Source organism: Erinaceus europaeus, chromosome 1 (assembly GCF_950295315.1).
Source record: "Erinaceus europaeus chromosome 1, mEriEur2.1, whole genome shotgun sequence".
Classification (NCBI taxonomy): Eukaryota; Metazoa; Chordata; class Mammalia; order Eulipotyphla; family Erinaceidae; genus Erinaceus; species Erinaceus europaeus.
Genome location: NC_080162.1, coordinates 138,475,345 through 138,502,622, shown reverse-complemented (window position 1 = coordinate 138,502,622; position 27,278 = coordinate 138,475,345). Strand labels below are relative to the sequence as shown.

The window sequence follows — 27,278 nt, the reverse complement described above, 5'->3', positions numbered from 1 at the left end:
GCCTTTAGGATCCTTTCTTTATCCTTACTTCTTCTCATTGTGACTATGATGTGTCTTGGGGTTTTCAGGTCTGGGTTGATTCTGTTTGGTACTCTCTGGGCCTCTTGAATCTTGATGTCCTTTCTGTTATTCAGGTCTGGGAAGTTTTCTTGTATTATTTCCTCTAGAATGTTTGCTTCCCCTTCCTCTCTTTCTTCCTCTGGCAGGCCAATTATACGAATGTTACTTCTTTTGAGATCATCCCATATGTCTCTGTTGTTGTTTTCAGTGTCTCTCAATCTCTTTTTAAGCTCTTTCACCTCTTTCTTAGTTTTCTCTAACTCATCCTCTGTCTGACTATTTCTGTTTTCTGCTTCTGTTAGTCTGCTTTCCCTTGCCTCAGCTTCTTTCTTCATTACAGCTATTTCAGCTTTCAGTTCTCTAATTGCCTCAAGATAATCAGTATTTTCCTTGGGGGTCTCAACTGTTGTTTCCCTAATACTGCCATTCCTTTCCTCCAATGCTGTTTTCATTTCTGTGATTAATAAGTTTATTATTGCTTGCATACTTTTCTTATCTATGGTTACTTCTGACTGATTTGTGGTTTCTTCTGGGCTCTTGTCTTCATTCATTGGGGTAGCAGTTTTATTTGTTTTTAATCTACCCATTTTTTTTTATTTATGTGTTTCTCTCTTTTTTTTTTAATGCTCTGTTGTTCCTCAGTTGTTGTGATTTGAGCACAAGTAACACTGTACTAAATACCTTTATGACAATTGCACTCACCAACCTCTGGAATTACAGTAGCAACTGAAGTAAGTATTGAAGGAGTTTAATCATTACCAGTTAGCCAAAAAATTTCTCCAGTCCATGAAAAAATAGTAACCAAATCCCAGTGAAGAAAGAGAAAAGAAAGAGAGGATAGCAAGAATAGACAGTTATGCAAATCTACTATCCAGTGTATATTCTAGGGGTAACAAGAGTGTAAAGGGTACTAGAGCAGATATACACACATAGAGAGTCCACTCTGGGTCAGATTTCTTCCCCAAAGTAATTCACAAATTCAGAAAGGCAAAGAAGAAAGAAGTGTATGACAAGATAAAAAAAAAAATAAAAAATAAAAAAAAGAGATAGAGAGAGAAAAGGGAGAAGATAAGAAGAAGGGTTGTAATTAAAGAGCAGTACGAGGAACTTCCCAAATGTGTATCAGTGAGTTTAAAAAAAAAAAAGAAAAAACCCTGTTTGGTGGTATGGGGTATCCTGCTAGTAGCTGGTCCCAGGTACTGCTTATGGGGGTGGGGGGGGAGGCGGCGGGAAGGATGTATGCTTGAAAATTAAAAGGAAGAAAAAAGAATTTTTTTCCCCTATTCTAATTCTTAACCCAAATTAAGTTATAGACACATCCTTGGTATGACCGCTATGGGCCCTTATTGGCTGGCCTGCTAAAGGCAGAAAATCCTATTGTTTACACGAGATGTGTCCAGAGCTCCAAGGCTAGCCGCTTCTCAGTCCGCCATCTTCCGGGAAACCCCTCCCTCCAGACTTTTTTAAAGGATTTCTCAAAAATGAAAACTAGCTCCAAATCCTTTGATCCAATGAGAGCTATACTCAAGAAGTCTTTGGATCTGTTCTCAGGGCTGCGGTGGACCCTGCAGACTCCCAAGAGAAAGCCCCCGAGCTAAAGTGCTCCCTCTGGTTCCTCTGCCCGCCGCGCTGTGCAACAGGCGGAGGAGCCGCCTTCCTGGGCTGGCGGAGGACAATGCCCGCGCACTCGCCTTGCCCGTCGCCCTGGGAATTCTGGAGCCCCGCTAGTCCGTGTCACCTTTACTCTAATTCTTAACCCAAATTAAATTGTACTCACTTTTTGGTGTCATCCCTTATTAACTGGCCTGCTAAAGGCAGAAAATCCTACCGTTGCCGACGATGCGGTCAGAGTGCTCGCTGTCAGCGACTTCTCAGACCGCCATCTTCCTCCAGGGTCTAAAATTTTAACCTCAAATAAATATAAGTTTTAGTCTCGTGGTCTATGAAATTATTGACATTATAAGGTCTGGGAAAATGCTGTCTTCTAAGTTACAAGGAAATCACATACATTTGAAACACAAAGTTATGCAGAACATGCAAGATTCCACATTTTTGTATACACTTGTGGTAAGTCAAAGAAAGACTTGAATCAGACAGCACTTATATAATCCACAGATCTCTTTACACACATTTAAACTATTTAAATTTCAATTCAGGCAGTAGCGTAAAGCTTGTATTTATTTCTGTATCTGTAGATACACCGTGACTACAATGTGGCAACACAGAGTTAATTTCACATGACACTTTTTGTTTGGATTATATGTAGCCAAACAATTGTTTTAAGTTGAACTATAACGCGAAGCTATTAGGGAAAGCAAACAGAAACTGAATCTTAAACTTTAATGTTCTGCCCTTCAACATAAGCTGCAGTTTCTGTTTTTGACTGTTACAGTCCTTTAACCAAAGCTATCTTGTCTGATGATAAAACCATAAGTGTATGAAGCTCACACATTTTTCATCTCTTTTATGACCTTATCTTTCATGAGCTGCTTCGTAAAGGTATCCTAACTATAGGAAGCACCTGGAAAACATATGTGATATCTATTCTCTGATAAGCAGTTGTGAACAAGAAAGTAGATCTGTCACTTCTGAACTGTTCATTGTTAAAAAATACTTTGATGATTTAGCTGATTGCAAAATACATTATAGGGATGACTAACAGCTACTGTAACACTCCTAGTCAAGAAAGTTCAATAGTTATATTGTACAAGAATTTCTGTAAGAGGTTAATATTGATAGGAACTACATGGATTAAAAGAGAGTTTAGAAAGGTTATTTGCTCGCTTGACTACTTTCAAACACTACTGCTCTTTTGTGCTGAAAAAAAAGTCACTCTTGGAATGTGGCAAATCTTTAATTTCTACAGGAATGTCTAGCCATCAGTGAATAGATGTTTGTGTTTTTGAAATTATTTTTGCTTGGTAAGTAGATCTGCCGCTTTCAACACCTTGCCAACAATACCTAATATAGAATTTTAAAGAATGCTGTTTCATGTGCTCCCAAGACTATATTCTAGTGTATTTTCCCAAGTCATTTGTGCTATAGCACCTTCAATTTCTTCCTATTGGACTTTCATTGATTGTGAAAATTAGACTAAAAAGAAAGTGGAAGGGCCCACCAAGTATGTATGATATCTTTTCAAAGAGCAACAAAAGGGTTTAATCTTAAATCTTATAATGGAAAGCCATTAACTCCATTACCATAATTTTAGAAATATAGATTTTGTTAACTGCTTGACATTTATTCCATCTTACCGTTTTTATTTTGTGAATCGGTCTCAGGATATGTCTATAGTGGTTATCCCATGAAATGTGTTTGTGCTTTGCTAAAAATACACTGAACTTTCTATTTAAAGTATGTGAATAGTGAATTTAGCCCGTAGATGAATGGTTGTCACATGCATTCCTCATTCCTTTTGTTCCTCACTTCTAGCAACCTTTCTCCTCTTCCTTTTCTCTTCCCACCAACAAAGCTTTGGAAGAAATATCTTCACAAATTTGTCATTACTATCTTGGCTATTAATTATTCATGACATTTTTATAAGCTACTCTATAGTGCTGATTTTGAATATATAAAAATAAAGAATGAATAAAAATGTAACAAAAATGTAGGTGGTCAGTAAAGTAATTTTCATTCAAAAGTAAAAAAAAAAAAAAAGCTGGAGTTGCTTTAATATCAAAATTAAGTTTTACTTGAAAATTTTCCAAGAGAATAAATATATGGGATGGAGGCAGGATGATTGTAAAGAAAATGTTTTGTTTTGTAAAATTAATTCAAATATTTCATATGTCATTGTTATTTTGTTAGTTTTAATTTGTAAAATGTTAAAAATGAATTTGGTAAAAGGCAAAAGAATTGTGAGATCTGAAGAGAAATGTTTCCTTTTTATAAATAAAAAATTTAAAAAAAATGAATTTGGTAGAGACATTATCATGAAAGATTGGAGCTATTACAATTTCCTGAGATAAATTTAAAAGATGAAAGGGTCTTAATGTTGAAAAAAAAATCTAGCATATTTTAGATAGTATATCAAAATGGCTTGCTGAAACTAATTAATCATAAAACATGGTGGTCAGCAGTGGCACATCTTACTGAGTGCCCACATTATCATGTATAATGACCAGGGCTCAAGTCCCAGGTCCCCACCTGCAGGGGAGAAGCTTCATAAGCAGTGAAGCAGGGCTGCAGTTCTCTTTCTCTCTTTCTCTCTTTCTCTCTCTCTCTCTCTTTCCTCTCAATTTCTCTTTGTCCCATCAAATTAAATAAAATAATAACAAAGAAGGAAAAATTGGTCACCAAGAGCAGTGAATGCTTATACAGGCACCGAGCCACAGGTATAACCCTGTCATCAATAAAAATAACTAACTAAATAAATAAGAAGCAAACAGAAATACAGTGACATTATGGTATGTTATGGTAAATAGAATGGAAGTGTAAATCTACTGTTCTAACTGATCTTTGACAGAGACCTTTGTTTGCACCTTTGTGGTGACTATACTATGTTTCAAGTCAAATAGTTTACCATCAGGAAAATAATGCTATAAATGTTGAATCCAACTAAGCATTTTATTATGTAAGCATAAGGAAGAAGGAAGACTGATATGTAATGAGAAAAGTCAGCTGTTCCATTCTATCATCTTTGATGCTTGACATCTGGGAGACTGACAGTCGTGTCTTTATAGGCCTGGCTTGTGGTCCTTAGGGTCAGCTGACATGGTCCTAGCCATTCACTGGCAGTTTCCCTGGGCATCTGTTCACATGTCTGCCACCTGGTTTACTCTTCCAAAATGAAGTGGTACTAATGAATGGTAGAGTTGTTGATATGAGGTAACGCATTAGGTACTACTGAATGCTGCTCAAGAAATGGTAGCTGTGTTTAGGTTTCCTATAAAATCTGAACTTGATGACAGAAACTGTGACCTGCTCATCGTCTGATTTCAGTATTTGACACAGGGTAGAGACTCAAAGGAAAATAAGTGTATCTGACTCATCTTTTTTACCCAGTATATAATTTAACATGTTATTCTTATGCTGTGTGTGTGTGTGTGTGTGTGTGTGTGTGTGTGTGTGTGTGTCCTTTAAGAAAGTGAGGGACTTTTAACTATTATTTATTTATTGCCTCCAGGGTTACTGCTGGGGTTTGGTGCCTGCATTATGAAAACACTGCTTCTGGTGGCTGGTTTTTTTTTTTTTTTTTTTCATCTTATTAGATAGGACAGAGAGAAGTTGAGAGAGGAGGGGAAGATAGAGAGGGAGAGAGAAAGACACCTGAAAACCTGTTTCACCGCTTGTGAAGAGCCCCTCTGCAGATGGGGTATGGGAGCTAGAACCCACATCTTTGTGTGGGGAATGGGAGCTTGAACTGGGTGCACCACCGCCCAGGCCCCAGACTTTATTTTTATTATTGTGCTATATATTGGCATAGTTACTCAGTTGCATAAAAAGCTTAAAGTAGTTATAAAATGGGGGCCAGGTTTTGGTGCACCTGCTTCAGTACATATTACAATCACAAGGACCCGGGTTGGAGCCTCCAGCCCCCACCTACAGAGGGAATGCTTTTCAGTTAGTGAGACAGTGCTGCAGGTATCTCTCTGTCTCTCTTCTTCTTTATCTCCATGTTCCATATCAGTTTCTGACTGTCTCTGTTCCAGTAAATAAATAAAAATAATAAAAATATTTTAAAAGTTATAAAATGCAATTTACTTTGAGATGTTACTTGTATAAAATCAAGGAATTTTATGATAGTCCTTTAACTAAGTATAATGTTTATTTATAGTTATGGGCCCTATGATAAAACACATTAGAACACGTCTTTTTGTGAATCAGAACTATCAATACTGAATGTAAATGTAAATTGAAATGAAAAAACACTACAGTGTTTATTTATTTATTTATTTATTATATACAGAGAGAAATTGAGAGAGGAGGGGGAGATAAAGAGGGAGGGGATAACAGAATGACACTTGCAGCTCTGCTTCACTATTTGTGAAGCTTTCCCCCTGCAGGTAGGGATCAGGGGCTTGAATCTGGGTCCTTGTGCTCTGTAGTGTGAATGAATAACCAGATGCGCCACTTCCTGGTCCCGCAGTAGAGTGTTAATTTGATAGTTAAGTGGTACTTAATTGAAATGTTTTATTATATGAAGTTACTCAGTTAAGTCCTCAATGAACTGAACTATATTATTTTTCTTTTGAAAAATTTGCCACATTTCTCTGTCTATCAGATGTTTGCTGAAATTCATAATTACCCTGCCACTTATCTAGTAGATACTGAATGAGAATGATTTTTGGGTAAATTCCTTACTGAATTAAGTAAGTCTTAATTTGTCAACCATCATATTTATTTTGATCTTTGAAGTACTTAGTACTTGTACTCTAGTCTTGCATCACTGAAATGTCTTTGGCTTCATCACTTTTAAGTTGCCATTTTGCCTGCAAAATAGCTGTAAGTTATTTTTTTTCGTATGGTATCCTTAGGAAAGATCTTTATTCTGAAAGGAAATTTTAATAATGCATGAAAGGAAGAGTCACTAAGTTTCATCTAATACTCCTTCAAAATTCCAGGTGTTTTTATGAATTCCTTCCTCCTAGAAATTTCTAAAACCCTAGGTCTGGGCTATGTGTCAACCTTATATGCCCTTGATATACTGTAAACTGTTCCTATAAACACACTTATCACAGAAAGCTGTAATCAACTGAGCTTTCTTTGTTCTGTTCTATCAGCTAGTTATACAAGGAAAAGAATAATTTTGTTCTGTAGTGTTAGTGCTCACTGAAGTGCCTGGAACACATAAAATAGTATTTTAAACAATTAATAAAGATTTTTTTGGGGGGGGCAGTAGTGCAGCGGGTTAAGCGCACATGGCGCAAAGCCACAAGGACAGGCATAAGGATCCGGGTTTGAGGGAGTGTCGGGTGGTAGTGCAGCAGTTATCACACTTGGCAGGAAGCACAAGGACCAGCTTAAGGATCGAGGCTGAGCCCCTGGCTCCCCACCTGCAGGGGGGTTGCTTCACAGGCAGTGACACAGATCTCCAGGTGTCTATCTTTCTCTCCCAACCTCTGTCTTCCCCATCTCGCTCCATTTCTTTCTGTCCTAACAATGACATCAATAACAACAACAACAACAATAATAATAATAAAGGATCATGGGTTGAGCCCCCTGGCTCCCCACCTGTAGGGGGGGTCGCTTCACAAGTGGTAAAACAGGTTTGTAGGAGTCTTTCTCTTCCCATCTCTGTCTTCTCCTTCTCTCTTGATTTCTCTTTGTCTTATCCAACAACAACAATAACAAGAAATACAACGAGGACAACAAAAATAGGAAAAAAATGGCCTCCAGGAACAGTGGATTCACAGTGCAGGCACCGAGCCCCAAAGATAACCCTGGAAATTGAGAGGGGACGGGAGATAGAGAGGGAGAGAGATAGAGAACAGCTTCAGATTTGCTTCACTGCTTGTGAGACAACGCCCCTGCAGGTGGGGAGCAGAGGCTGGAACCAGGATCCTTGCATGGGCCTTTGTGTGCTATTTGTGTGCTTAATTGGTTGGTCACTGCTCAGCCATAAAGAATGTGTTTGCGTGCTGGATAATGGTGTACCCAATAGAGCACACACACTGCTGTTCACAAGGATGTCAGTTCAAGACTCCAGTCTCCAGGGGCTGAGTGGTGGTGCACAGGGTTAAGCGTACAGTAGTACAAAGTACAAGACCCCAGTCTCCCACCTGTAAGGGCGAAACATCACCAGAAGTGGAGTATTGCTACAGGTCTCTTTTCTTTTTTCTATCCCTTCCTCCCTCTCTTGAAGAAAAAGGGAAAAATAAAATGGCCCCCTAGAGCAGTGGAGTCTATGGAGGCAACACATCCTAGTGGAAATAAACAAATAAAATAAAGTGACCTTTGTTCAGTAGAGATAAGCATTTATTTTCAAATTTAGCTCAACTAATTCCTAAATTAGATAATTATCACCATTACTATGTAATATCTTTAGTATGTTCCCTTCTCCCTGTTTTTTCTCTTTATTTCCTTTTCAAATATGTAATACACCTAGCAAAATATTTCCAGTAGTTTTAACTGCAATCACACAGACATCCTGGGAGGAATGTCAGAGTATTGTGATGAAGTGAGTAAGGAAGGACTCAAAGATCAGAGGTTTGCCTGAGAAGGTGTGTCCCTAGGAACTTAATCACGATAGTAGATAACTATATTCACGTTACTGAATTACATCAGCCCTCTGCTGAAATATCTCTATTCCTTGCCACAGTGTTCAATATGAAGGTAGAACTTCTTCTGAGTCAGTGTTATTTTATGTTTCTGGCATCTGAATTTATAGATCTTACACATTTTTGTTTGCAGTTCCTGGATTGCCTTAATTATAGTTTTTTTCAATTATTATTTTTTGTTTATTGGATAGAGATAGTCAGAAATCAAGAGGGAGGGGTGATAGAGAGGGAGAGAAATAGACACCTGCAGCTCTGCGTCACTATTCACAAACCTTTCCCCCTGCAGGTGGGGTGTGGGGGCTTGAACCCAGGTCTTTGCACATTATAACACGTGCGCTCAACCTGGGGTGCCACTACAAGGCCTCCTAGTTTTGTTTTATTTAAGTCAGTGGTTACCACTCTGACGCATATCTCCTGTCTCATTAACTACATACATTATATGGTCTTTAACAGAGAGCAACCCTAATATTTATAAATATGTGTGTCTTCAAGCACTTATAATATAAATGTTAATGCATGATTGAATTTTGCCTGCCTCCACATGTTTCCCACAATTAAAGTATATAGGTAAAAAAAAGTTCGGCAAGATTTGCTCCTTTGTGTGAGCATTAAGATGACAAAATTAATATCTGAATGTGAAACTTAACTTCTGTAACTAGTTTTGCTCAGAATTTACTCTACTCTAGGCTCTTTGATATGTCATCTCTTAACAGCAAGAGCTTATGCTAGCTCGTTTGTGATTGTTTTATAAATATCATTCACCTATTTCTGTTATGCATGGTGCTTTACTTAGCTGGGGTCACAGTGGACAAAACAAGAAGGACATTTGGAAAGAATGCTAGACTGTAAGAAGTCTCAAATTTAATTTCCAACATTGTACAAATTGCTGTTTGGGGGGACAACTTTTGTGATGCCTATTTACAACATGTCACAACTCTACATTTCTGCTTACTAAGGAAAAACTTCATTCAAATCTGTCCTCTGTGAGATGACAGAATAACTTGTTGCTGAGGCTTAATAAATTGGGGTGGAGGTGGCTCATGCAGAAATCAGTACGGATGCTATAAAATTATCCATGTCACGTCCTGTGTATATAATTTCCTAATTGATCAGTTTGCCTAACACGGATTAGATGATGTCCCGTGTGCTCTCTGTTGTTCATGTTTTAAGATTCACGAAACAGTTGAAAAGAGTTTGAAAGAATTAGATGTTCTTAAAAATAAATAGTTGACTTTACCCTGTTAGGGAAAGCATCTCCCATTGTACATCCTGGATTAGTTCCGCAAGTTCAACCACCAATCAGTAGAATACAATCAAATATACTTCTATTTTTTAAAATTTTTAAATTTTTTTTTAGAGAGAAATGGAGAGAGGAGGGGGACAGAGAGGGGGAGAGAAAGACACCTGCTGACCAGCTTCACCGCCTGTGAAGCGACTCCCCTGCAGGTGGGGAGCCAGGGCTCGAACCGGGGTCCTTATGCTGGTCCTTGGGCTTTGTACCACGTGTGCTTAACCCGCTGTGCTACAGCCTGACTCCCTCAGATATACTTCTGAATGGTTGGTTCTAGTGCAGTTACTCCTTAGCCATACCGCCAGACCACTGGGAGGGTAGATTTTATCCTCAACTCTTTGACTTTGATGTCAATCTAGGGTCTCCCTGCTGTTCTTACAGTCTCTGTGGAACAACAGCAATGGAGACTTGAGAAGTCATAATTGTAAATTGATGAGTTATTAGGTTTTTTTTTTTCTTTTTAACAGGTTTTGTTGTTGTTGCTAAAACTCAGACCCAGAAGTGGTGTGCCTCAGATGCCAATCTAATTTGGTTCTAGTGTAGAGTCTAGTCCCATAAAACATGTTGGTATTTCCCCATATTGGACCAGATATCTTGGGTGGTGTTCAGGTACATTAAGAATTACTTTGATAGTGTATTAAACAGTGTAAAAATCAATTAGTGTGAATGTCTTCAAATTTCCTTTATTCACATATTATCAGGGACAGCATCGGAATTTCAGAGGACTTTAAAAACCCTATCCCTTGCTATTCTCCTTTCTTCCTGAGGAAAACAAGAGCAGAGATATAGGTACCCTAGAAGTTAATAGTACTATCTTTATTTCTATTGAATCTAATTTTTACCTTTTCCTTTTATTTTGGTGACTGATACTAATTCTCCATTTGTAGCAGTGATAAAAAGGTTGCTAGGTATTTAAAATAGGTTTTCATAAGTTCTAAAAGTGGATGTACTTAAAGAGTGTATAAATACAAATTATTGTTGAATAGTGACTAATAATCCTGAAGATGGTATGAGAAGCTTGAGGTTTTCAGAAGGAAAATACTAAAATGGTCAAAGGATATCACTGAAGGGGTTAGGTGAAGGAACAGAATTAAGTGAATCAGAGAGGACTGGAAAGCTCTCAGGAACTTGCAAGAGTGTCCTGGGTTAGCACTCCTCATCTGAAGAGTCATGTGTGGGGATGGTCTTATAGGAGCATGGGAGAATCAGTCAGTGATGTTACTGCTCTCTGCACCCTTCAAGGAATGCCTTGCCCTCACCCCCCACCTGGTTTTTCTCTTAGGGTTATTGCTGGGGCTCGATGCCAGTACTTATGAATCTACTGCTTCTGGGAGACATTTGTTCCCATTTTATTGGATAGGCTAGAGAGAAATTTAGAGAGGAGGGAGAGAGAGAGAGACACCTGTATACCTACTTGGACACTTGTAAAGCGTTCCCTCTGCAGGTGGGTATCCAGGAGCTAAAATCCAGATCCTTGATCTTAGTAGTATGTGCACTTAAGGTGGTGCGCCTCTACCTGGCACCCACCTTGCTTCTCTCTACCTGTCTTTGATTATTTGGTCTCCCAGCAGTGCCTTCTATTGACTGAACCCTAACAAAGTCAGATAATACATGAGCTCAAGCATTATGGAGTTCTCAATAGTAACACCCATGTTCAGTGGGGAAGCAATTACAGAAGCCAGACATTCTACTTTCTGCACCCCATAATGATCCTGAGTCCATCCTCCCAGAGGAATAAAGAATAGGAACACTATCAAGGGAGGGGATGGGTTACAAAGTTCTGGTGGTGGGAATTGTGTTGAATTGTACCCCTCTTAACCTATGGTCTTGTTGCTGTTTCCATTTTAAAAATAAAAATTACAAAAATTAAAAAGAAAAAAAGTCAGTCTTCCTGGAGCACAGAGTATGGGAAAGAAACAGAAGAGACCACTGGCTCTAGCAAGAAGGGACAACTACAAAGAAACCTACTCTAGAAAGTGTTCAAATTTTCCAACACATTATTAGTTCAGCTCTAATGACCTCTTGAATTAGTTCACTATGAAGGGATAGTAGTAGAAGAATTCATTAATTCAAAACAACTTTGGTTCTTATCAGTCAGGACAGATTCCATGCTGGACTAGATTTTAGACCACTAGTTTTTGGATAAAGAGACATCGGAGTGCAGGGCTGAGTAGGTTGGGGATCAGGGTGAGTAACACTGGACAGAGATTAACTTGGTTAGTTCAGGGCTGGCTATATGTGTGTGTGTATGTGTGTGTATGTTAATTTTATTTATAAAAAGGAAACATTTACAAAAACCATAGGATAAGAGGGGTACAACTCCACACAATTCCCACCACCAGAACTCTGTATTCCATAGCTTTCCTATTCTTTATCCCTCTGGGAGTATGGACGCAGGGTCATTATGGGGTGCAGAAGGTTGAAGGTCTGGCTTCTGTAATTGCTTCCCCACTGAACCCATGCACTGAACCTGCATTGGCAGGTCAATCCAGTGTTTCTATATTTTAAAGGACCTTAATGTGCCCTGTGTGTGCAGAAAGAGAATCCACCTTCTTGTGTCTGAGAGTGAAAATGGAACTCTACTTCTATTATTTTATAAGATGATTGGTATATATTTTTCTATATGCCCTGTAAAAAAGGGGTACTCAAGATTAAACCTACTATCTTAAAAACTGAGCATTTATACCTTATTGGCACTGGGGCCTAAGTATTAAATTCTCACTATTTCTGAACTTATTTATTTTATACTGCTTCCAAAAGAAACTGTTTTTCCATACATATTAATGCACCTATTATAGTTCTTTAAACATGGTAGATGCTCAGTAAATATTTTCTAGAGATAAATCCATTGCCATTTATTCTGATCATCCTGAAATGAAGAAATAACTCAACTTTCTAAGAGCCTTCAGATCTAGACATGAGATGAGGTGGTGTGGTGTATGTACCCCATCTCTTTGTTTGCTACCAGGGATAATGCTTCTTTGTTAAAGAAATAGAATTCAGGGGCCAGACAGTGGCACACCTGGTTGGGCACACATGTTACACTGAGCAAGGACCTGGAGTCAAACTCCTGCCCCTACTTTCAGGGGGAAAACTTTGTCATGAAGCAGTGCTATAGGTATTGTAGTTTTTCTCCCTATCTCCCCTTTTCCTCTTGATTTCTTGTTGTCTTTATCCAGTAAATCAATAAAGATAATAAAAAAGAAATAAAATTCAACAGAGATGTCTTTGAGATTCTGTATTTTCACTTTCATTTTTTTTCAAGTGATTGATTTTGGTGAAGTTGTCATATATGAATATAAAACTTAGGGCTTTTAAAGTTCAAACCTGTTTATTAAGATCAAATGAATGCCATTTGTAATAATAATGATTTCCTGAAAATATTTTATTTTTACATAACATTCAAGGATTATGAGAATTTAATATATTTGTAGGGTATAATCACTTTATTGGTGATTTGGTCAACTATGTGGAAAATAGTTTTTTAGTGATTTAGAGACAGACTTGATGGACAAGCAATTTAATTTTAGAATTTAAGCATTATTATTAGATTCCAGGTTCATTTGTGTTTTTAGTATCATTCATTTTATTTCCAACATCTATTTTGTTGTTATCCTGTTTCCTGCTGTATTTATATTTATAAGCATTATTTAATATTTTATATGCAAATGCCACATTGTACCTTTTATGTGTAATATATCACCATGTTGCTTTTTTAAAAAGCCACACAAACTTTATTGCTTAAAATGAAGACATTTAAAGTGCTTTTACTTTTAAAATGTGATTGTATTGTTAACATGCTTCTCTTTACCATAATTATATGTTTGCTGCAAATATATTACATTTTCCATTTCTTATGTGCAAATGAAGGCCTGAAATTAGACAAATGAGCTGTACTTACTCAAGAAAATGTCTAGTTGTATAGGTCCTTACATTGTGCAAACTTGAGTTCTCGGCTTCTTTCATATGCTAGTCTGTGTCATGGTCCACCTTGTTAAAACTAAGTACAATCCAGTTTTAGCAAGCTTAAAGCAGGAGAAAAGGAAGAATCTTCTTCAGTAATACTCTGAATTCAGCCCAAAACTTAAACTTGTCTTTCCCTATAATATTTTTCTCTGCTGCACCTTGACCTTATAGAATTTACGACTTGGAAATAATCAGGGGCTTCCATTTAGAAAACACAACAAAGTCTCACACCACATATTTATTTTCTCCTTATAGCTTTACTAATAACTCCAAATGTAATTTTTTATGAAAGTTTTCTGTATTGTTTATAACAATAGAATTTACTGATACTAGTGCTGGTGTTCTTTATTATCAAGACGTAATTGATATCAGAAGAACTAATTGTGCACATTTGCCAGTGTAATGATGGTATATATGTATGTGTGTATAAATATATATCTTTACATATATATATATATATATATATTATGTAATCACACATGTGCTCAGGAAATCTCTTTACAAAGACTAGGATTGCCACAGACTTAAATCATTAATCTTTCTGTGCTTTGTATTTTCTAGGTGATGATGAAGGAGTCCAAGAAACAGCAGAATCAGATGGGGACACACAGCCAGAGAAACCAGGGCAGCCTGAACTGGAGGCAGAAGACTGGGATGGACCAGGTATGAGAGAAGATGCTAAATGATTTGGCCACACGTTGTTACTGTCATGAATTTACTTAAAAAAAAAAACGTAATTAGATGGTAGGACTCTCACAATCTGAATTCTGATTTAAAAAGGAAATTTTGTGTGCATGCTAGTTATCAGTCATTTTAAATTAATCTTATCACTTAAAAGAAGGTGTTATCTTTTACTTAAACAGAACCTAAAACAAAAACTTGTCTTTCCTGGAAATCTCCATTTTTTAAAAAATGAGAATTTTTAACAAATAAGAATTTGTTGCTCCTGCTTCCTTTCTCGTTGAATTGACATATTTTTCCTATTTTTTATTGGATAGGACAGAGAAATTGAGAGAGAGAGAGACAGAAAGGATGGGGTTTAAAGTGATCTCTCCAAAAATACCAAATAAAAATTGGGCCTTGGAGACCAAGTTTCTGGATTCATTCTCTTATATCATATTATAAAAAAAATGAACATAATTTCAAACTTTTAAACAACCAAGGTGCATATTGTAAGTCTTAGGCTAAGTTTCATTCTGTGTTTAGAAGTTTAAAAAAATGTTACCAAATGTTCTCACTAGTACAGATTTTTTACAGTATTCTCATTTTTGTGAATGAAATTTATGGTAAAGATTCTAATGTTTAATCATTTCAAGATAGTAAAAAATAAATCTGATTAAATAATCCACAGCACTAATGCAACTTATGTAAATATATACAATTTATAAGAACTCTTGTGGAAAAATATCCTTATATTTGGTGACAAGTAATTTACAATTGATGGTATTTTCATACATGTAGATTACTATATCAGAGGTTTAAAATATAAGTGAGCTTTGAAATAGTTTTAGCCCATCATTTCCAAAGCAGAAATACTTTTCATTAAGAAAGATCCCTATATTTCAATCACATTTTCACCCTTGCATGACTTTGCAAATTGCTCTCTACTGTGCGTGAAGAAGAAAGAGGCTCCAGTGGTAATTTTCTGAAACCAGTAGCTGGAAAATATAATGCAAACAAAAATGAAGATGCAGTATATCTGATTATTATGACGTTATTTCTGATGTCATTCATGGTACACACATGTTTGCATTCTGCATAGGATAGCCTAATGTTGCACAGGATTTTGGATCAAAATGTATTATATTTCAAAACTGTAATACTACATTTTAGGAGTTTGAAGGGAAATGCAGTCTTCTGACATTTTTATCTTAATCATAATGCTTCTGTTTTTGTCAATGTGGGGAATATTTTCCTTGCTCAGAAAGCAAATTGAATAAAAAATATCCTAGGAAGTTTTAACTTTTTCTTGGGGATGACATTCAAACTAAAAACAGTGCCCAAACTTTATTATATGAACTTCATATGTATGGAATTAAGTATGTATATGCTATTTCAAAGAACTTTCACATTCAAAATTAGATTAGATGACCTTTTAGATTTGCCTCCTTGCAAAATCTACATTCTGACTTTTATTTTTATGAGATAGATTTGTAGAGTTTTGTCTTTGCTCAGTGATGGGGTCCGTAATGTTCTCAATGACTTGAGGAATATTTAGGTAAATTCAGGGTGTGATGAATTAATAAACATAGACTGCATATTCAGTGCTGTACTATTCTTGCATAATTTTATGTGTATCTTCAGTGCCATACTTTAAAAAAATATATATCATTTTTTATTGCCAACAGGATTACCAATAAGACTTTCTGTAAATCCACCGCTTCTGGTAGCCATATTTTATTGGGTAGGACAGAGAAATTGAGAGGGAAGAGGGAGATGGGGAGAGAGAAAGACACTTGCAGAGCTGCTTCACAGCTCTTAAAGCATGTCCTCCTGAAAGTAGGGAGTGGGATTCAAACCTACCCTTGGTTATGTGTGTGCTTAACCATGTGTGCTTTAACTCCCTTTATTACCTTTTTAGTGAATAAGAGACACAGGGAAAAAGAGAGATACCAGGGCACTGCTTAGTTCTTACTTATACTGGTTCTGGCAGTTGAACCTGGAACTTCAGAGACTCAGGCATGAGAGCCTTCTGCATAACCATTATGTTGCCTCCCCCAGCCCTCAATTGCATTCATTTGGGAATATATTCCATAAGGAAAACTGCATTGTTAGATTTAAAAGAAAGAGCAGGACTGGGGAGACAGCATAATGATTATGTAAAATGGCATCCGTATTGCGTCTGCCAGAGTCACGCTCAGGTGTTCTCTCTCTGTGTCTGTCTCTCTCCTTGATTGATAAATAAATAATTTATCTGTCCTACCCAATAATAAATAATTATCCTCCTTCCCCTCCCCTCTCTGCCTCCCTTCCTCTTTCCCTCCTTGATAAATAAATAAATGTATTAAAATATGACTTTCATGACTGAGGCTCTGAGCTTCCTCAATCTCCTACACTACCTTAAGCCAGAGCCAAGTAGTGTTATAGTGCATCCCCCCCCCTCTCTATATATATATGTATGTGTATATATATATATGTATGTATATACACACACACACACATATCCACATAAACTTCTCTCTGTGTCTCTCATTGAAAGTAAATAAAGTAAAGACAAAAAGATGGAGGAGCAGTGTTAAGAATGGTAGAGAGGCAGACTGGGAGTATGGACCGACCAGTCAATGTCCATGTTCAGCGGGGAAGCAATTAGAGAAGCTAGACCATCCACCTTCTGCAACCCACAACGACCCTGGGTCCATGCTCCCAGAGGGATAGAGAATGGGAAAGCTATCAGGGGAGGGGATGGGATATGGAGATTGGGTGGGGGGAATTGTGTGGAGTTGTACTCCTCCTACCCTATGGTTTTGTTAATTTATCCTTTCTTAAATAAAAAATAAATTTTAAAAAAAAGAATGGTACTGTCACTGAAGCTAATATTTTTCACTTTTGAGTTAAACTTAATACATCTGATTTAATGAAATTTTCTGTAGTTGATTTTGGTGAAAAATTTTATACTATTTTATAATTACCCACTTCCCCCTCCTCCTTCTTCTTTTTTACATCTCAGTAATATCTCCTATGTAACTTTTATGATAGTAAGCCTCTAGTGTTAAATTGAATCACAACTCATTGGTTAAAATAGGAGGTAACAGGTTTGATTGAAGACTTCCTGACTTGAAGGCTCTCTGCCTCAGTCCTGGTAGTAACTTCATCCAAAACAGTTTTCTCTCAAAAACAGACTGAATCAAAAGATAAGAAAATTATCTAAATTTTTTAAAACTAAGAGCTGACATCATTTAAGATGTATCAGGATTTATCTTATTTTTAAAAGGCTTTATTGAAGACAACTCCATAACCTTTCTTGATGACTCTGTTCAATAATGAATCAACTTCTATCTGAAGCTTTCTATTTTTATCATCGCAATGCAAGCCTTTTTTTTATTTTTTGTTATTCCACTAAAAGTCACCCTTAGTAATGGCTCATGCTTTTGTTAGCTCTTATGTTTAGGTGAAACCTAAACAATCTAAACAGTTTTTTACAGTAATTATCTTATATTTGTGAGTACTTCCATGCTGAAATTTATAAGTATTTAAATCTTGGTGATTCTAAATATTCTTCCCGTTTCTATTCATATTTTGCTATTTGATTGGAATTGTAGGCATGTCCTAAACAAGTAAGTTCAGGACAATGTATAAGTTGTTATTTCGTGATTTCACCTAACTACTTTTAAATTTTGTACTTTGCTTGATTTTGAAAATGTTACTATGGCGGACTGGGTAGTGGCACACCTGGTTGAGCACACATGTTACAACATGCAAAGACCCAGGTTCAAGCCCCAGGTCCCCACCTGCAACTTTGTGAGTGACGAAGCAATGTTGCAGGTGTCTCTGTCTCTCTCCCTCTCTATCACCCCTTACCATTTGATTTCTGGCTATCTCTATCCAATAAATAGAGATAATAAAAATTAAAATATTTTTTAAAAGTAACTATACCGCTGGTAATTTAATTCATAGAATTCTTACTAACCATTATTCTTTCTTTTTTAAATTTATATTTGCCTGTACTTCACTTAACCATTTTTTAAGTAAGTATTTATTTTTGTGGGGCCTCTGAATTAAATAAAAATGTACATCAGCTTCCACATGGGGTCAGCGGTCTTTGCCCAAATGGCCCATCTGCTTCTTTGGTGCATGGCTGTTCATTTTCCTGATTAAAACTTTAAAATGGGGAGTCGGGCTGTAATGCAGCGGGCTAAGCGCAGGTGGCACAAAGCACAAGGACCGGTATAAGGATCACGGTTCGAACCCTGGCTCCCCACCTGCAGGGGAGTCGCTTCACAGGCGGTGAAGCAGGTCTGCAGGTGTCTATCTTTCTCTCCTCCTCTCTGTCTTCCCCTCCCTCTCTCCATTTCTCTCTGTCCTATCCAACAACGACAACAATAATAACTACAACAATAAAACAATAAGGGCAACAAAAGGGAATAAATAAATAAAATAAATATATAAAAAAACTTTAAAATAGCTGAAGATAAAGCTAAAGGCAACCCTAATAGGTATACTTAGAGTAAGGGGGAGGGAGCTTTAAGAATAAAAAACAACAACTCATTCCTTTGAGTCTTATGAATATTTAAATAAAAAAGGCCATGGTGCATATGTTCAATAGTGTTCTACTCAATAGTCAAAAATGACTATATCGTGTTCTTTGGGTTGTTTTGAAACTGTCGATGACTTGTACATAGTGAACTAAGTAAGGAAGTGGTGGACAACTGCCATATGATTTCACTAATGTGGAATATAGAAAATTAAAACATGAACTTGAAAGGAAATGTATATATAGTCAACCTGTATCTGTGACCTGGGGGAGAACTATAATGATTACTGTTGGCAGAGAGTAGGACACAAAACTTTGGTGTTGGGAATGGTGTGGAATTATACCCCTATTATCTAATCGTCATCATCATCATCATTATTAAATCAGTAATACAAATTAAATAAAAGAATTGAAACACATGAACTTATAAAACGTTAAGCGAATCTCTGTTCAAAGAAAATAATACATTTTTTTCTTTTCTGTTATCACTTTCAGGGTTCTTGTTTTATTACCTCCACAAGCACTTAAGTTTACCTTTATTTTATACATTAATTTTAAGTAAATATTCATAAAAAATAATAGTTTTGAATGATTTCAGGGAGAAATTCAAAGATACTGTTCACATACTTTCTTTTTGATACCCTTTCTCTCCTTTGGCTGTAATTATTTATATATTTTATTCAGGACACTGATTTAGTTATTAAGTATTCAGCCTAAAACGTTGAGAATAGTCTCAACTTCAGTAGAAGTTGTTTTAATTTTACAGTAAGACTGAACTGTGCTTGAAATTACTTATGACAGAGTGTTGTGACTTTGGGTGCATTAAACACACCTTCCTTATCCAATTTTTCGTCTTTAGAAATTCATGTTGTTTATATTTCTTGGCTTTTGTAAATAATGCTACAATGGGCATAGGGGTGCATAAAACTTTCTGAACTACTATGTTCATTTCATTTTTAAAATATTTTATTGACTTATTAATGAGAGAAGTAGAAGAGAGAAGGAACCAGACATCATTCTGGAACATGTGCTGCTGGGGGTTGAACTCAGAACCTCATGCTTGAGTGTCAATTGCTTTATCCAGTACACCACCTCCCAGTCCACTGTTCATTTCATTTTCTTCAGATAAATATTTAGATGTAAAATTGCTGCAGCATATAATAGTCTTATTTTCTTTTTTGGAGGAATCTGCATGTTGTTTGCTCTAGTAGTTGCACCAAATTATATTGCCAGTAGTGAATAAGGGTGCCATTTTCTCCCCTTCTTTGTCAACATTTGTTCATTCTTCTTATCTTGATAGTGTCTATTCTACCTCATTGGATGATACTGCATTTTTGTTTCCATCTACATTTTACAGCTGAGTTATTATCTGAGCATCTTTTGGGTGTACCTGTTTGGTACCTGCAGGTGGGGAGCCGGGGCCAGGGCCTTGAACCTGGGTCCTTCTGTGAGTCTTTGCACTTACTACTATGTGTGCTTGACCAGGTACACCACTGCCTGGCCTCCACATTATTAATTAATTTCGAAACAAAAATCCTGTACTTTTTATTTGCTTATGTCATCTTAGTTCCCTGATTATTAAAATTGAGTAATAACTACCTTGAAGCTTTGTTTTTTAAAAAAATATTTTTTTATTTATTTGGATAGAGACAGAGAAATCAAGAGGGGGGTTGAAGAGATAGAGAAGGAGAAAGAGAGAAACCTGCAGCCCTACCTCACCACTTACGACTATTTCCCCCCCTTCAGGTAGGGACCTGGGACTTGAACTTGGAACCTTGCACATTGTTATGTTTGTGCCTAACTAGGGCGCCACTGCCTGGTCCTGTGACGTGGTCAGTTAGATTTACAATATCTATAATATGACATTTTCAGATGTTCTAGAAAGGAACATGATAGTTGTCAAGTGTGCAAATTATGTGCACCTCTAACGTATATATTAATGCAAATAGATACAGACATAACGTTTTTAGTATACAGTTTCTTAGAATCTTTGACAGAAAGTTTCAAAGAATAGATTTTACTTTATTTTAAAATTGTATTTATTTATTATTATTGGCAAAGAGAGAAATTTAAAGGGGAGGGGAGATAGATAGATAGATAGATAGATAGGTCAAAAGGTAGGTAGGTAGGTAGGTATATGGGGACAGAGATACACCTGCAGCCCTGCTTCACCAGGTGACCAGGTGCAATTGGGGACCAGGGACTTGACTCTGGGTACTTGTGTACTCAACCAGGTGTGTCACTGCCTGGCTTCTCACATTTACATTATTTAAATAGAACTAAAACAACTGTTTTTATTGAGAGAAACCAGAGCACTGATCTTATAATTGATAGGGTGCTAGAAATAAAATTTTGGGTCTTCCATATTCAAGACATGTACTTCTACCACTTAGTCATTTGCTAGCTCCTGCTGAAGTAGATTTTGGTATTTGTATTTAATGCACTGGGGGGATTTTAATGAAATTGAAGTGGGCAATCAAATCTTATAGTGTACTGATTATTTGATGAGCTAGTAGCATTAAATGAGTAATAATTTTATTTTTTCAAAATTATTATTATTGAGATAGAAATAAATAGGATAAGAGAGGGGAGTGATACTTCCTATCACATATGTAGCTTGTTCCACAATTTTTGAACCTTCCCTTTCTGCAAGTGTGGACCAGGGGCTCAAACTTGGGTCTTCTCTCATGATAACTTGTAAACTTCCCCAGATGTGTCACTTTCTGCCCCATTAGGAATAATTTTATTTTTTTATATATTTATTTATTTATTTGTTTATTTATCTCCAGGATTATCTCTGGGGCTGGCTGCAGGCACTATGAATCCACTGCTCCTGGTGGCCATTTTTCCCCCAGTTTATTGGATAGGACAGAGAGAAAGTGAGAGAGGAGGGGGAGGGAGAGAGGCAGGGAGAGAGGCACTTAATTAGGGTATTGCAATGAATAGAAAAAAACAAGCGTATTTTTCCACTTACAGCTTGTTCCTGCCACTCATTTAATTGTGTGACTTTGAACTCTCTAAATCCTCTGCTTTCTTGTCTATAAACTAGTACTATTTTTAATATTTATATCATTAAGGGGATTTTCAGTGAAAGGATAGAACTTAGAGCTTCTTAAGTTCTCAGTAAACAGCTCTTAAGATTACTTTTATTATCTGTATCATTTTGCCAGGTGTATCTTAGCCGACATTATGTCTTATAGGTAAATCCTACCTAGTTAAAACAGTTACTTAGTGAGTTTTCTTTGGATAAGCGTGCTTTGTAAAAATCTTTGCATCATTACATTAACTATTTTCTGTTCACCTGAACTTAAAAATATGTCTTTGTTAAAGATATTTTCATGTAAATACATTTTCAAGGATAAATGTCTGGTATCAAATCAGATGTATGTACTTGTTGCATCCTGTCTAAAAATTGGTTAAGAATTCAATCAGTAAGTTTTTACATTTATTTTTGATTCAACATTATCAACACATATAGAAGGTAAGTGTCATTTTGCTTTGTCTCAAACTGAGAAAATGGGGGGGGTGTTTTGCATGCAGTAAAATGGTAGTGAGAATACCACTGTTAGCTGGAGGTAGACACATACACACTAATGATGTTTTTTTTTTTTTTTTTTTTTTTAATCCGCCCTTTCTCTACTAGTCCAAAGAAGAGCTTAGAGATTACAGTTCTGATTTCGTTTCCTTTTTGACTGGGAAAATGTGGTAGATAGAAGATCTGGGAAATGCCATTTGAAGTAAATTAACAGAAACCTATGAAACATAGTTAACCATAGATATAGTCTGACAGTAAGAAGAATATTGTGAGAAGCGGAGGAAATCGTAGAATGACTGTGTATTACTCTGACAGTGAATTGGTATTATCTCTACTATCAGATAATGCAGTTATCATTAATTTTCACATTTGCATTTCAATCTTTGGAAGGAAATGACTCTTGCCGGATGAAGATAAGAGCTCTGTACCACTATAATGAACCATCATTTTATCCCAACGCTTTGTGTCCATATGAAAATGAAGAAGGGGAAGAGAGAGAGGGAAGGGAGGGAAGGGAGAGAGAGAGAAAAGGAGAACATGTGTGTGTTGTGTGGTGTTTATTGAGAGTGTCATGTGCACCTAAAGTGCTAAAAATTGCTAGACTATTGAGTCCCTTATGAAACGAGGGAGGGTTGGTCAGAATAATTCTTCTACAGTGTAGTTAAGTGGATATCGGATTAAAAGATGAAAGTCTTTTACATTGTAGACCAGTATGCCACATGAACACAGTTTTAAACACTTCTTTTTATGTTACTCTCTCGTGCCAGTTTGTGCTCTCATATAGAACTAGGGCACACATAAATTCAGCCGAAAAGGAGACACTCTGAGGAGCTAAAGTACTGCAATGCCAGGGTTGTTCAGAAAAGTCTGCCTAAGAGTTATAAATAATTGCGCAATGTATACCACATGATGATGATTTATTCTTCATTTCACAAAACTTAAATTGATAATTTTATGTAGTGGCTTGTTATAGAATTTGCAAACATGCACTTTGTTTTAGGGAAAAATTCAACTTAAAGTACACTGAATACAAGACAACTATGCTTAGGGCCTTTTTTCTGCTGACTTTTTTCATCAAACATACTGCTGCAAATGAAAACAATGTCAGTATGTATACCTACACATCTATACACACACATGCACACACACACACACATATCCACTTCTCTCTCTCTCTACATATAATTATGTGTGTGTGTGTGTGTGTGTGTGTGTGTGTGTGTGTCACAGTCCTAGAAAATGCAAGATAGGGGGACAGGCGGTGGTGCATCTGATTAGTACACACATTACAGTGCACAAGGACCTGGGTTTAAGCCAGAAGGGTTATTCTGACACCTTAATCTGGGTTGTATAGCCTCTAGAATTGTGAGTATATATTTCTGATTTAAAAATCATCTGGTTTTATGATACTTTGCTAAGGTCAACCCTAATAAAACAAAAAAAAGTTTGAGGCTGGACAGTCATTTATTTGCTTGCCCACTCTAATTCTTTTTTTTTAATATTTTATTTAATTTATTTATTCCCTTTTGTTGCCCTTGTTGTTTTATTGTTGTAGTTATTATTGTTGTTGTCATTGTTGTTGGATAGGACAGAGAGAAACGGAGAGAGGAGGGGAAGACAGAGAGGGGGAGAGAAAGACAGACACCTGCAGACCTGCTTCACCGCCTGTGAAGCAACTCCCCTGCAGGTGGGGAGCCGGGGTTCGAACCGGGATCCTTATGCCAGTCCTTGTGCTTTGCGCCACCTGCGCTTAACCCGCTGCACTACAGCCCGACTCCCCCACTCTAATTCTTACTGCAGTATTAATTGATTTAAAATATTGTATAAACCAACAAAATTTGTTTGCAAAAATTTTTAAAAAAGATTTGAGTGGTAATATTTTTAAATTAAAAAAATTATTCCTTTTTGTTGCCCTTGTTGCTTTATTGTTGTAGTAATTATTGTTGTTGTTATTGATGTTGTCATTGTTGGATAGGACATCGAGAAATGGAGAGAGAAGGGGAAGAAAGAGAGGGGGAGAGAAAGATAGACACCTGCAGACCTGTTTCACCACTCCTGAAGGACTCCCCTGCAGGTGAGGTGCCGGGCGCTTGAACCAGGATCTTTATGCCAGTCCTTGCACTTTGCGCCACCTGCGCTTAACCTGCTACACTACCTCTCAACTCCTGATAATCTTAAATATAAATTGAAAGTAACTGCACGCAGAAGACTTTGCAGTTGCTTTTACATGCTCAACCTACTCTAATGAAACAAACCAAAAAATGTAGATGAAGCTTTTGAATGTTATTAATATAAATACAGCACTAACCATAAACCCACACACTAATGAAAGGTCTTGCTCCTCTTGTGGACCACCTATAAAATTGCTAATAAAAAACAGAACTTTGTGAATAAATTTGTAGGGATTGGGTTGTGGTGACCTGGTTGAACACAAACATTACTCTGCTCAAGCACCCAGGATCAAGCCCCTGTTCCTCATCTTCAGGGGGAACAGCTTCATGTGTGGTGAAGCAGTGCTATAGGTTTTTTCTCTCTCCTGCTCTTTCTCTATTTGTCCTCATGTTTCCCTCCACTGTCAATGTCATTTTGTTCCATCAAATAAAAAGAGAGGAAAGACAAAAGAGAAAAATGGCCACTGGGAGTGGGAGGATTCATCATGCATGTGTGCTGAACCCAGCTATAACCCTGGTGCCAGTAAGAGAGGATTGGGGGCAAGTAAAGGTCCAGGTTGTATATCAGAAGTTTGATGACTAATTGTGTGTTTGTCTATTACAAATTAAAGTATAATGCTTGTAAGGGTATTTAAAATAATAGCCTGCCTTAGTTATGTTGGCTAATGTTTCATCACAATTGTATCTAATAGTAAGACCCTTTAATCATCTTTTGGGTGCTTAATGGTTTGCAGTACAATTGTTGGCACATGGGTACCTCTCCCTTTGATAGGTGTCTGTAAGACAGTTTCACTCCCACTCTAGGTCCCTTTCGACTATCATTCACCAAGACCCTAAAGCCCTCTCTCAGCTCTCTCCTTTCCTTCCTTGCTGAAGTCCTCTGCTTTGGTTCAATAAACCAAAACCAGTCCAAGTTTAATTTTTGTATTTTCCCTTTCTGCCTTTGTTTCTTTAGTTCTGCATAGGAGTGAGATCATCTGGTTTTCATCCTTCCCTTTTTTTCTTACCTCCCATAACGTGATTCTTTCAAGCTCCACCCTAAATGAAGCAAAGGAAATGACTTAATAACTTGTAATCGAGCTGTTGCATTTCATTGTGTGTGTATGACACAACTTTCATTGCCACTCAGCTGCCCTTGGACAACTGGATTACTTCCATGTTTTATTATTGTCTTTCATACTGAGCCATGATTCAACTTAGAACTCTCAATAGAAGACACAGGGAAGACATTGCTAGCTAGTAGGAATAGAATATAATAAAAAAAACTTTGTTATGCATTTATAATTTATTTCATTAAATGCATTATATATACATATGTATACGTATATATTTTTCTCCTGGGATTTGGTGCCGGCACTGGCACTAAAAAATCCACTGCTCCTGGCGGCCATTTTTTTCCTTTCTTTTTTTTTAATTGGATAGGACAGAGAGAAATTGAGATGACGGGGATACAGAGAGAGAGAGATAAAGATAGACACCAGCAGACCTGCTTTGCCATTTGTGAAGCATCCTCCCTGCAAGTGGGGGTCTGGGGGCTCAAACCTGGATACTTGCCCAGGTCCTTGTGTTTAGTACCAGGTGCACCACCGTCCAGCCCCTCATTATGTTTATTTAAAGAGAAATATTATTGGGATCAACTGTTACCCTTGGCCCAGGTATATTTCCTGAAAAGTACACCTTAAAGTAAGGTGGAATCTGAAATCTAGAGAGTTGTGAAAAAACAAAACTAAGCTATGTGGTTATTTGATTTTATTTTATCTAGTTCACTAAAGAACTTGTTTGAACTGGGAAGGACCAATAAAATTACATGCACTAGGATTAATTTTACCAGGTGATAATGGAAAGGCCAGTGCATATGCACTTGATGTTAAAGGGTCACACATTTGTAACCATTTTACTAGAATACTCTATGTAAAGATAAAATGGATTTAGTATAGAAAATGATTTTTGTTGTGAAATAATATGACATTTACATTGCTTTCTGTGGTATTATGCCAACAGGCAAATAGAAAGGAGACATTCTGCTTGTAGCAAACATTACAGTGCATGGATAATTGAGACTCATTCATTTCATCGATTTCTTGACTTACTGATTATTGCCAAGACCCATTATATCATTAGGAATTGCCAAATGCTTATTTTTCACATTTTGTAATTCTGTGTTAGATAATATTATGAGTATCTTTCTCCACTCACATGAAAGAATGGGCATAATAGAGATCAGTCCATACATGGATGGGCTGGGATGTGAAACTTGACAAAATTAGTAGAACTGATTTAAAAAAAAAAAAGGCAGACAAGATGGGAAGATCAGAAGACTAATACTTTTTAAGAAGTAGGAAATCATGCATCTATTAAATATTTCTGTGTAAGTACCACGTGCTAACTGATTGTGTCACTGGAGCTCCCTATTAAATATTTCTGAGTGACCCAGGTTAAGATGAACCTTTCTTGAATTCAGTAACATATGCATATCAGTGATTTTAACTACAGATGTTTGATTGAAGTTCTGATAACAGAATTCTGTGAGACTATAGTAGGGTTGAAATGAGAGGGAAAGGAGACAGTGGTTAGAAACAACTACCCTTGAGTGTTCTTGGTAATATGTATCTAGCGGGATTGGCTTTCTATTAAACTGTAAATATTATACATTACTATTTATTTTTTAATTTCTACATAAGAACCTTTTGAACTTTAGAATTAGAGATATGCTTGCAAAGACAATTTTATTCTATTATTAAATCCACTATCCTATACAAATTATTTTGAAGGGTTTTATTTTTTCATTTATTGCCCCTGTCACATCACCTGATTTATAGCACACACACACACACACACACACACA

General features: G+C 36.8%; 1 protein-coding gene across 2 annotated transcripts in view; it reads left to right on the top strand.

The window, feature by feature from the left end:
• ZFPM2 (zinc finger protein, FOG family member 2) overlaps positions 1 to 27,278 on the top strand; it is a 602,281-nt gene that overhangs the window by 164,782 nt on the left and 410,221 nt on the right. For both annotated transcript variants that reach the window (XM_060195956.1, XM_060195948.1), the window contains one exon: positions 14,098 to 14,199. In XM_060195956.1, the coding sequence (XP_060051939.1) occupies positions 14,098 to 14,199 (102 nt within the window). The remainder of the gene's footprint in view (positions 1 to 14,097; positions 14,200 to 27,278) is intronic.